The 12,585-nt window shown below is 45.3% G+C and overlaps 1 protein-coding gene and 1 long non-coding RNA gene across 2 annotated transcripts; one reads left to right on the forward strand and one right to left on the reverse strand.

Moving 5' to 3' along the window:
• Positions 1-7,541: 7,541 nt before the first annotated feature.
• LOC143003712 (uncharacterized) lies at positions 7,542-8,399 on the forward strand. Its single transcript, XR_012963898.1, has 3 exons — positions 7,542-7,627; positions 7,750-7,890; positions 8,110-8,399. It is a non-coding gene; the product is annotated as an uncharacterized LOC143003712 (long non-coding RNA).
• Positions 8,400-8,426: 27 nt separating this feature from the next.
• On the reverse strand, positions 8,427-12,204 carry pus7l (pseudouridine synthase 7 like). Its single transcript, XM_076154497.1, has 10 exons — positions 12,124-12,204; positions 11,164-11,992; positions 10,909-11,068; positions 10,574-10,793; positions 10,371-10,469; positions 10,161-10,242; positions 9,868-10,033; positions 9,635-9,755; positions 8,932-8,985; positions 8,427-8,847 (listed from the first exon to the last, which is right to left on the reverse strand). The coding sequence occupies exons 2-10, from the start codon at positions 11,960-11,962 to the stop codon at positions 8,524-8,526; spliced, it is 2,025 nt and encodes a 674-aa protein (XP_076010612.1). The 5' UTR covers positions 11,963-11,992; positions 12,124-12,204; the 3' UTR covers positions 8,427-8,523.
• Between the last annotated feature and the right edge of the window lie 381 nt (positions 12,205-12,585).

A 12,585-nucleotide genomic window follows, 5' to 3' on the forward strand; every position in this document is an offset into this window, starting at 1 on the left:
AACTGAGACTGACGTTCTCGCTTCCCTGACGTGTTGAACTCACAAAGGAGTTCAGTGAGACGGGCAGGCTTTGTCCTCTTCAAAGAAGCGTGTCGCCGAGCGAAAAGAGGCCATGGCGGTCCATTGAGTGTGTGTATTTAGACGAATCACGAAAGGAGGTGATAAGAGAGCTGGAACAATAGAGATGAAAACACACAGAGGTGTTTCGGATTTTATCAATTGGAACATCTACTGTCTAAGCACAGATCCTGTCTCGCTCTGCCTGTGTGGCCTAAACTCTGCACTTTCCCCCCTGAAACCAACCACAAATCATCACATCTGTTGCACTCAGTTGGTTCTACTCAGCTGCATGTAACCGACTCAGTATTTTCCTGTTCGTTCGAGATGATGAATTACTTTCAAAGGCAGCGATGGCTCTCTGGATAACCTTCTGTCCTTTTTTCCTTTTTTTTTTTTTACACCATGCTCAGCATCTTTGCTGCGCCAAATCCATTTCCTCTGCAGAACAACAGTTTTTCAAAGAAGGCACACACACATACACACACGCAGATGAATGTCAGGTTTTTCCAGATGCTCGGGAACAATGGCTCCGTTCTTAGCGGAGTCTCTTCGCAGTAAATTGAATTACACGTCTGTTGCATATTTCTCACTTCCTGTCCTTGCTTCTCACCCCCTTGTGTCTTCCGTCCTCTGTCTCTCTCAGACCCTGCTGAGGGGCAGGGGGTTCAGGTGTGTCTGTCTGGTGTGAGGCTGATACAAGAAGAAACAGAGATTCAATCAGTGGATTCTGCTCGGAATGAGGCAAAACATTGAATTTTGTCAATGTGAAATTGGCGAAATCTGTGTCAAACCCTTTCAGCATTGGCATGAAAGTCGACTGATGCTCTCTCTCCTGATCTCATGCGGTGTAACTGGACCCAGTCGCCCAGATGTCGACTGATGGCGATCACTTGGATATTCTAGCCTACAAATTGCCCATCATTTACATTTTAGCCAATCTTTTTTTTTGCAAAGTTTTCAGATTGATTCCACCCTCCAGGCAAACTTTGGCGTTGCTGATACCAAAATCAAATCAGAAACTTTTTTTTCTGTATTCAAGCAACATTTTCCACAATACAACCTGTTACATTTGTGCAGTCCAGCTTAGGAATCTGCATTTGTTGTCGTCTGGATCTCCAACCTGAAGGCGCTAACAAGGTCCTCGCTCTCAGCTGCATTACCACATGGGAGCCAAAACATAAAGGCGACTTAACGCTGTAGAGATGTATTTCCTCGAGCCAGTTTCAAGTTTCTGCAAGTTGATTTTCATGCGGCGCTGGAATGAAGTGAAACCAATGGCTGCCTGGAAGGTAGAGAATCAATCTGAGAACACATGGCGTGCTTTAGAAAATGGTTTGCAGTGATGGAAAAGTACACGGTGCATGTGTTGCTGCTAATGGGTTCAAACATGCAAGCCGCTCCAGAGTGTTTGTGGCTCAGAGATGCTGAGTATGACAGAGTTTGGTAAGAGTTTGGAGAGGAGGACAAGAAATAAGAGAGAGTGGAGAGGAGATAAAGACAAATATACTGTGTTTTAGCCTCCATGTGTGAATTATGGAGCTTTTACTTTCCTCAGCATGTTATCTAATGGTGTAAGCAAGATACGGAGATATCAGCTGGCCGCGTTTAAACAAAATCTGTCATTGCTTTGGAAGGAAAAAAACAAGAGGGAGGCGGCGGCGGAGGGAGAGAGAGAGAGAGAGAGAGAGAGAGAGAGAGAGAGAGAGAGAGAGAGAGAGTGCAGGATATTTAAGAGCATCAGGGAATAACGACGGTCCCTCAGCGCTCTTCCATAACCTCAACCAGGACAGGAAGCTTGGCCATCAATCACCACGACGACAGCTCTCTCTCTCTCTCTCTCTCTCTCTCTCTCTCTCTCTCTCTCTCTCTCTCTCTCTCTCTTTCTCTCTCTCTCCACTCAAGGTGCACCGGTGCAGCTTCTCCAAGTGTCCTGTCTCCCATTTTCATTCCTATCTGTCTGTGAACACACACAATCACACACAAACCTACACCCACACACACACACACACACACACACACACATCTGGGATTTAGTCAACATGGTAATTACAGGACTACAGTCAAGCTCTGAAGCAGCTACACCGCCGGGACACTGATTGATGTGAATGGGAAAGTTTGACAGCAATGAAAGAATGAAAAAGGATACCAAACACCGCTGATGCACGTCTGTGGGCCTGGGAGGGAGTGTGTGTGAGAGAGAGAGAGAGAGAGAGAGAGAGAGAGAGAGAGAGAGAGAGAGAGAGAGAGAGAGAGAGAGAGAGAGAGATCTGTCCTTCACATCTGTTTTGTCAAAGGTACATGATGATATTTTGATAATACTCAGTAACACAACAATGATATAGTTCACCACGAAAAAGTTCAAACTTGGACATTGTGAAACATTTCATTTTCTGTTGTTTAAATTACTAACAAAAGGATCTAAATTGTGCTGTTTAAGTTCACGTTAGGTAACTGCAGCTTCTCCACAGACATTTTCAACAAAATTCATTTCGTAACAGATGTGGAAACACATTGAAGTTGCACTTTTACACGCTTGGAGCAATTTGTAGATTTTGTTTATATATCCCCCTCTCTCTCTCTCTCTCTCTCTCTCTCTCTCTCTCTCTCTCTCTCTCTCTCTCTCTTACTGTGCGTGCGTGCGTGCGTGCGTGCGTGCGTGCGTGCGTGCGTGCGTGCGTGCGTGTGTGTGTGTGTGCGCGCATACAATCACTGCATTTCTTCCAATCTGTCTTGCACATTTCTCCTCTACAGTGTTTGAGTGTTGCAGGCTGGAGCCGGGTGAAGTAATGTATTATGGTTCTCTCACAGTTCTCTCACAGTCTCTCTCTCTTACACACACAAACACACACACACACACTGTGCACACACACAGATTGGCTCTTAACTCGGCTAGGTAGCGAGGTTGTGGGGGGAGGAGGGGGGCGGGGAGTGGAGAGCCAGGGAGAGATGCCATTAAAAATAATGAGCTTTCCTTCACCTCCCCGTGCATCCAGCCAGTCAACAGATTCCTGCACTGAGACACAGAAAGCTCACTGTACCCCAGGCTGGAGGGGGGGGGCAGGTTAACACTTTTTTAACTTTTACAGTGTGAGAAAAATTCCCATTTGCAGAGAGAGGAACCCCATTAATGCTCCCAGCACAGTTAACCACCGTCCCACTGGTGTTGGGCCTGCATATGTAAATGTTTGGTTGTTGGTTTCGGTTCACAACCGGGGCAGGAAATTAACTTTCTTTCCTCCCCACAGGCTGGACACAGGATATAATCGCCACTTTCTGTGTTTAAGCATCCATACGTTTTATTTAAAACATGTTTAGTAGAGTCCAGTAGATGAAATTCATTCATTTTATGCCTGAGTGACCCCATTGAGTCATAAAGGAACTTTAACATAATAATGTCTGGATTGTGTGTGTGTGTATACCATGAACATGTCGTGATTTTAGTTACCACTTTACTTCCTGATGGGGTTGGATTGCTGATACGCACACACTCAAACACACACACACACTTCTCTCACTTTCACACGCTCCGATTCTGTCCTATAGATCCAACAGTCGTGGTGCCGGATAGATACATTATAGACGCAGCATCGCTTTGACCGCCAATCAATCTCATTTATTCTGTCACTGTGTGTGTGTGTGTGTGTGTGTGTGTGTGTTCTAATTCATTTCCACTTGTCAATCGCTCCACCGCAGTAACAGGTCACACACACGCAGGCCTTCCACATGTAGGACGCTGGAGTGAGCTGAATACAGAGAGTGACACTGACCCATGATGAAACACTTGCAGGTCATCCATACACACACACACACACACACACACACACACACACACACACACACACACACTACATCCTGCAATATGAATCACAATGCAAAAATGTCTCTGCACGAACACAAATATGAGATAACATTACAGTGAGACACCTTCAAACATCTGCAAACGTAAAGACGGATCGGAACCATCTGTGGCCAAATAATCTCCAAATTATTCTCAGGGCTGCTTTCCAGGGGCGACGGCCATTCCTCGCCATGCAAGTCATAGGATCTGTTCCATAACTTAAAATAACTTAAATATCACACGTTTGATCCCCAGGGCAGCTGTTGTGCGAACGCAGCCGCCGACTCAGGGAACGTCACCGAGGTGTGCGAGTTCGATCAATCACCTCAATAAATGGCTGTGATGTAAATGTTCAAGCGCTCTGAGAAAACACTGGAAATCCTAAGAGCAAACACGGGGGATTCATATCTATACGGCGTCGCACTGGAACAAAAACAAACCTGCAACAGCTGAGAGAAAGTTTTCTTTTAGCCAGACTTAAGTCAAACGCTTTCTGACGCTATAACAACAGTGTTGCCTCTCTGCAGCTCCTGCAACAACACGGCTGACGAGGCACAGAGAGCCCGTCGTCTACCTCTACCTCTCTCTCTCTCTCTCTCACACACGTGAAGTTACATGCAGATAACACACACGCGCACACACATGCATTTTTTAAATTTCTGCAAACAGTCCTAATATCAGCGTCCGCTCTGGAAAAACACAGTGAAACTCGCCAATCGGCCGTCTGGGTAGAAAGACAGACAGCTCAGACAGGTCAAAGGTCGGTGGAATGTTTACATGCCTAATCGCGGATGAGGACCAGTGTGTGTGTGTGTACGACCTTCTTGTCACTTTTATTAGATTTTTACCATCTTTCTTTCCAGTTTAATCATCCTCCTCCTCCTCAGCATGCCAGGGGTTCATCTGGGCGCGAGTGATGGGTCCCACACTTCTGGCTGAACCTTCCCTGCTCCTTCATCCTCTGCTATACGTCTCTCACAGCCCTCTTCTTCCTCCCATACATACAGCATATATCACTCCACCTCCACGGTACATTTCTTCCATATCTTTCAACTTCCTACTTCTTCTTAACCGTTCCCTTGGCTTTTGCAGCGGAGCAAGGTATGCCGACGAAAGTTGTCATCTTTGGCAGCGAACTGGGTCAACATTTATCCACGGCCTGGCTGGAATAGGAATCCGCCGGAGGATGCGAAGGAGTCACTCACCCGTGCATGCCTGCATGGCCGAGCGAGACGTGGCCCCACGCTCACTGTATGCGGCGTCCAATCACACTGATTATACTCGCCAAACGCTTTCTGATGTCATTTCCTTTTGGAGTACAGTATGATCTGCTGTTTTGCACCGAGTTCTGGTGAAAGCAAACTGAACTTGCGATCTGTAGCCGTCATTTTCAGTCCTTAAAGATCAAATCTCGCTAAAATTACTGGACAATATTGACGAAAACCAGATGGCGTAGTGATATTTTGATATACTAATCATAGGATGGTCATCAGACATGTGGATATGATGGCCTTCATTTAATTTGTTGGAAATCAGACAGATTCACCTCGAACAGGACTCACACACACACACACAAGGGAGAAACACTGAAAGATTCAAGATTCTGACAACCAGATGCAGCACAAAAACCAAAGAGGAGGAGTTGCATAGAAATCTCACGGCCTCCTCTTGATTCCTCGCGGTTTTGTGCGATAAAAGCTATCGGATGACACAATCACGGAATTCCGCTGTCAGTCGAGACATCTGCAGGCAAGGCTACGTGAAAGCATTTGAGGATTTAATGAGAGACCGCAGAGGTCAAGGAGGCTCTTAGTGAGACAGGCAGCCTTTACGCTACCTTTGGGGATATGGGATTCACCCGGCATATGATTCCTATTAAGTCTCATTTAGTCTGCATTTTTTTGAGAGCTATTCGTAACAAAAACGATGACTGTATCATTATGAAAACTACCAGTCCTGGGAACACTAAGAAGAACACAGCTTATTCATCACACAGAACAGTTTGTTATCTGTTAAGGCTTCAGTTTGGAGTCTTGGGACTTTTTAAAACTAGAATGGTGCTCAATTTGTCTTGTTCTGGTAATATAATGGACTAAAACCCCTTTTTAATCTGCTATCTGCGTCACTATTAAAGGAAGGGCGGACTACTCAACTACAACTAAACCCATTGAAGAAATAAGGGTTCAAAATGCAACCTATACATAAAGTAAAGAAGGAAAGTTATTTATATGTAGGTTGCAGTCTGGAAAGTGTTATTAAGTTTAAGCAAGGGTTTGAAATTAGTGGATCGCGTTTCATTTTGTAACAAAAACTCCTCAAATTGTCAATAGAGAAACCTCATTACTGCTTGTGCATTACTCTGCCAGACAGTTTGGCTCACAGGCAGGTACTTTATCAAAAAAAGAAAAGTGCTAGTGGTCGAAGACAGCATGCAAGTCAGAACTCATCTCCAACCTAAACATCCGTACGTTCGCTTTTCACATATCTCAGAGAGAAACAGGGAGTAAAGAGTAGCCCAGAGGAATCCACGGGAGTTATTCATTAGGTTTTATATGCTGCTGTCTTAAAACATTCCCATCAAAATTCCATAAATTAGTCACAGGAGGGGATAGCTGGTTAAGTTTCATACAGACTGAACGCAGCCCCTCCAGCGGCAAATGGTACAACATAATTACACCAGGGTTTTATGCCTCATTATATTTTACATTACTTCTTTGAAATGTCTACCCTGTTTTTTTTCATGAGAGTGGATCAAATTAACTGCCATGATGAACTTAAGTTAGACATTAGTAGAGTGATCAGCTGGGAGTATGAGTGGATGTGATATAAACATCATTAACCTTTTAGCCTCGTGGTGCAGGTCCTGTTTCTGCACAGATAAGCAAACTCTGCCCATGAGAGTCTTACACATTTAGTTGACAATTAATGATTGGGGGTTTATTTGTAAGAAAAGGGTTCATAGTGGAGATTAGGAGAAACGGGACTGGCAGTGTTGTGTGCCTCACCATTCTTTGGTTGTTTGGCTTCACCTAGCGGAAAATTTTGGAAAGTGCAGTGCCAAAGAAACGCATGAAACACAAAGGCGACATTAATTAAGACACTTTTCAATTATTTCTAAGACAGTATGCTTGTGGTTAATTAAATAATTATATAGTTTTTTTAATAGACGTTTATATACTGTGTTGATTGATTTATAATACTGCAAACAGGAAGTCAGGCCAGCGAAATGGTGAGCTTGTTTTTGTCGCGTTTAAGCAACAATATCTCTCATACAAACGCTCACGGGTCTTTAAATCTTGTTAAAGTTTTATCTTCAAAAGTCAACAAACACCTTTATGTGCGTTTGCGAGGTGACAACAACCCTACACAAATGGTCTGATAGTTATCTTTTCGTTGATGCACTCATGGTGTGCATGTGGGTGTCGTAAGTACAAAGAGTACAAGAGCACGTAAAGCAAGTTAATATGTAAACAATCATCAGTTGTTTCATCAGCTTGCATTGTTTGAAAATGTTTGAAAAGTGTTTGAATTTGACTGGAAAGGCTGAAAAGTGTCTATTTATGTCGCCTTTGAGTTGTTTGCCACTGCACTTTCCAACATCATCCGCTAGGTGGAGCCAAAGAACCAGAGATTGGTGAGGCTACCAATCGCCACACTGAACTCTTTCCGTAAAAAACAAGTGATTTATTTTTACCACGTGATTACGTAACTCAGCTGTTTAAGACATATGTGAGTAAATGCATCATTTTGTGTTCCCAGAAAAGTTGGTTCTCACCTTGCAACTGGACTTGGTTGTGAAGACTTGAAGTTAACCTTAAAACGCTGTTATGGCATTCTTTGATGTTTGATAGAAACTATGAGGATCTGAACCTCCACTAAGAACCTGAGAGACGGCTGAGATGTGGCTCACCAGGATAAATACTGGTACACAGACACGAGCCAACAGTGACAAGGAGCTTCCAATGGTTCTGTGGCTGAATTGGCCAGACATGGTGAGGTCTCCAAAATGTTCCTGGTTTGAATCTTTGCGAGTTTGGATTGTTGATGAAGTGCTGCTCAGGAACAAAGACGATGTGTTTCCAAGCGCTTGGGGAGATCAGAGGAGGGTGTTATGAAACACAGCAGGTTGTGCTATTCAGTGTCGTCATTTCTATTCAGCAACAAATATTAAAACTAGGCGTTCTGTTTCATAACATTATTTCTCCTTCCAGCTCCCGAACAGCCAGGAGCCAATCGACTCCCCAGACAGCTGGGTGATCCAGGTTCTGTGGTAGCCCGGTAGTGAACCAGGATCCTTGTGGGCCCCGCACAACATGTCTCTGTCGGCTTGTTACTCTTTGATTCTGAATGGCACAATGCAAAACACACAAAGATATGAACCAGCAATCTAGTGGAGACCATGCCACATCTTAACTTAACCACTGAGCTAGCGAAATGTTGGACCCTTAATGTATCTGTGGGCTTGTGTTCACTCTTTGCTTTTGAGCTGCACCTTGAAAATAAACTGTAATAAAACTGTGATAAAATATTTATTAAGGAGGTGTTTGAGCAAAATAACACTGCTAGTCAGGTGAGACAGTATGAGCAAGTTATGAAAAAAAAGTGACATTTAGACCCCCTGCCCTCTAAGGGTCACACTTCATGATCTCTCTGAGGCAGACGGTGGCGTAGCAGGAAGAGTCCAGGTTGAAATTCAAGGTGAGAGCGGCTGAGTCTTTGCCTCCCGTCGCCCCTCCTCCCGCCTCCGCACCGGCTGCCCTCTGGAGCTGGTAGGTGAGGTTGCGTGGGTGGGCGAGGAGGGGCCGGTGGCAGCCGGGCAGGTTGAGTTTCAGGCTGCCAACTCTGAAGCGACAGTTCGCCAGCCCGTCCCTCATCAGTCTGTCGTGGTACCACGTCCCCATGCTGTTTTCTGGGTACTTCACAGTGTTCCCTGGCATCGGCATTAACACCTGTAGGGATAATATACACACTGAGTACATGCAGTGGTCCAAGGAGAAGAATCAGCGCTCGGATGAGTTTACTTAATCCTATACCTGTCCCAGTGTGTACGCTCCTTCTTGCTCCTCTTGGTCAGTCACCACGTGGATCTGGAAGAGCAGAGATGGAAAGGTCGGTAACACTGACCGCACATTTCCAAAACTTTCATAAAGACGGTCTGTAACCTTGAGGTCACTGGTACCTTCCCAGTTGTTGCACTATTTTCTGGCAGTTGATACTACTACTATATTTTACTGTGCTCTTTTTACTTCAATTCTACACTATATTAACATTTCACTAACCTGTTAATGAGATTATTCTTTCTTTTACCGATCCTAACCAAGTTATAAGGACCCGACTCCTGTCCTGATTTTCAGATTGCAACCATTGACTCCCAAACACATTTTCAGCTCTACTGAAATACAATAAGTATGACTGATGTTGATACTGCTCACCAGTGTGTGATCTTCTTTACAACTAGCCATAAATGGTTAATATTGCATATTGAAATGAGCAAGTCAGGCAACGTTTGAAGCCAAAACCAAAAGGAAAAACTTTATGGAGACAGAAATTCACGTACTTGTGCCAGGTGGAGATTAGAACACTCTCAGATAGTTAAATCTATTATCTATTTGAATTTATGAATAAATTTGATCACTTGTCCTCTGCCTATGAGATTCTTAAACTTGGCTGGTCAAACACTACAGTTTGAACATCTGTGTCTAAAACATAAAGAGGCACTTTCTTGTCAACTCTCACCTGGCCTGAGCTGGATTCTGCAGCGGCGTCCTCCTGGCTGTTCCTCTCCCGCACCAGGTCTCCTCGTCTCACACTGTGGCCCAGAGTGGCCAGCCTGTGTGCCACCGCCTCGTTCCACACTCTGACAAACAAAGACATGCGCACCACCGTCACAGACTGATTTTCAGACATTTCTTAGTGAATTGACTGGTTGAACAATTATGCCTGTGTCAAAGAGCCCCAGCCAGGCTGACCTGCTGCAGTAGGCGTGTGGGTAGAACACCCTCATGCTGTGTGGCAGGCTGAGCCAGGCCCGGGTGCAGCCGTCTGGGCCGGTTCCGTAGCGGTTCAGGGCACGCAGCATGAGCCGCTCCCTGGCTTTGGACATGGGCATCAGCGCCAGACTCTCCTTGGCATTATCTGGGGGGGAATGAAACACTTTTGTGAGCTTTTTGGAGGCATTAACTCGAGACACTGGATGCTCAGATAATAAATTCCTGCTGTAATCTGTGTTGATTCTAGATTCTGGTGTTGGTCCAGCTCTCACCTGTTTGGAGGAAGTGTCTCTTCGCTTGGCTCGGAGGATCACTGCCTTCCTCTGGCGTGAAGAAGAGACGCACAGCACTCACCTGACCAACACAACATAGGCACATTAACAGTGATGCAAACGTTTTTGCCCCCTCTTGTGGTGCTTTAGGGTTACTGCAAGGGCCATGGCTTACTAGTCCTAACACTGGTGATGGAGAGAAGTACTCACCAGATCCTCTTTAAGCAGAGCCAATCCTACTCGGTCAGACTGAACACTCTGCCCAGTCCCAAACCTCTGTGGTCCATAGTAGTTAACAAAGCCGCTCAACTGCAGAGAATGATTTAAGAGCAACGACAACTTTAGCGAAAATAGTTCATAGTGCTTTACAAGTGGAAGTGACAAGATTATCAAGCACGACAACAACGGCGTACCCTGACGTGGTCCACGGCTTCCTCAACCAACGCTTCCAGTTGTGCGTGTGTGTCTGGACCGGAAGAGTGTGTGTCACTGGACCCGTGCAATCGCAGGTTGCGGACCACCAGGTCAAAGTGGTTCCCCTGCAATCGTCCGAGTCTGAGCGGCTCGCTGACGGAGCGGACGTGAGAAAGACGAATCCCTCTTTTCTCAAACTCTGCTGTCTTCTCTTGCAGTCTGTTGATAATCAATATTGAGCAAATGAGTACTGGAAGCAAATATTAGCTCCCGGGTGATTTGTAATGTTTTTGAGGCATGTAAAAGGTTATCCATGAAGCAGGTGCCCCCCTACCGCTGAGGTGAGACCTTCTTGACCACCATGGACTGGTACGTGATGGCTCTCTTATCCTTGATGCCAGCGTAGGTGAAGTCTGAGGGCAGGACCCCCAGACCTGCTGCCATGTAGCTGATGGCCTCCAAAGTCTCCAGGTTCTCCTTGCACAGAGTGAAAGCTGCAGGGAAACACAGGACACTGGAGGTAGGAAACACATTTGATTCATCATCATCATCATCATCATCGCAGTACCCCTAGAGTCAATATGATTACCAGTGTAAACATCTTCCTCCTTGCGGTCGTCTGCCGTCCTCTTCTTGGGCCTGCCTCGCTCCCTCAGTCTCACTGAGATAGATGTCCCTCGCTGGTCACTGAGGCTCTTTGTCTCCAGGAGTTTCCCAAACCGTCTGCTGATGAAGTGGTGTACAGCTGTCCTGTGCTCCTTATCATTGTCTGGTTGAAACGTATAGGAGGACCCTCGTGCTTTGGCGTCTAGGAACCTAAAGAAGTCCTCCGCCTCATCATCTGTGACCAAATGAGAGAGTTCGGCGTAGTCTGGGTCTTCCTTCACGCTGATCTGGAATTGAGCCGTGACAGTCATGAGGAAGGGGAACCGCTGCCTCACAGCCCGGTGGACGTTGGCTCTCTGGTGTTTGTCAGGGAAAGACCCCAGAGACAGCTGTTGCTTTTCAGCCTTTTTGAGGTCATCTTTAAGAGTGGCCACAAACTGCTCCAGAGCTTCACACACTGACTGACCTAAAATTACGCTTAAGTCCACATTCTCCGAACAAGATACATCAATCATGCCATCAGCTGAGACACCCGAGTCCTGTGACACTGGGACACATCTGTCCTGTTTGCACTCTGTGCTGCGTTCACGGGTTCTTCCAGGAAAGTCAAAGTCAGGTACCTGAGGGGGCTGTGCGGCCGCTGGTGTCCTGACCTGCTGTCCGCTGATGTCTATCTCAGTCACCACAAAGTCCCCGATTAAGTTTTTAATGCTTCCACTGAAACCCTGATGGTTTGATATGAAGCAGGCAGGGACGATCACAGCATCGGCGTCCTGCTTCATGGTCACTGCATTGTTTCCACTACACTCCTACTGTGGATATAAACAGAGAAATGTTACCCAACTACCTCATGTTTCGTTATGTAGAGAGCTGTGAAAGCTAAACCAAGTGCATTAACTAAAGTATATATGCAAATGTGAACATGTAGTGAATTAATACTCACCAATACTGCTTCTTTCTGCGGTGAAAACTCATGTAGCACCTACAAACCGATGTAAACAGAACCACGCTGAGAAGACGCAAGGGCTCTTCCGCGTTACGTGATCCCAACGCAATGACGTAAAGACGTTTTTTAAAGAGACAGTAACAATAACAACGAATTGCTCATATCAACAGTCTTTAAATGGAAATGTGATGTCTGGGTCAAACAGAATGGAAAGGCACGAGTTTTAAAAAAAAGTTTACATTTTATTTGTACTTCTACTGTAATCTTAACATTTGAATACACACACAAACGCAGGAATAAATGCATTATACATATAAAGTCAAGTTGGACAACAGAATTGGCCACAAAGAATAAAAACTACTTTGGTGAATATTCCTTTTTGTCTGGAATGACCTCCATTAAAGAACACACAGAAGACATCAGTGTTACGTTAGATTTTGACTTTAAAAATTGAGGAAT

Source organism: Genypterus blacodes, unplaced genomic scaffold (genome assembly GCF_046128005.1).
Source record: "Genypterus blacodes isolate CSIRO-AG114 ecotype Tasmania unplaced genomic scaffold, CSIRO-AGI_Gbla_v1 ptg000007l_1, whole genome shotgun sequence".
NCBI lineage: Eukaryota > Metazoa > Chordata > Actinopteri > Ophidiiformes > Ophidiidae > Genypterus > Genypterus blacodes.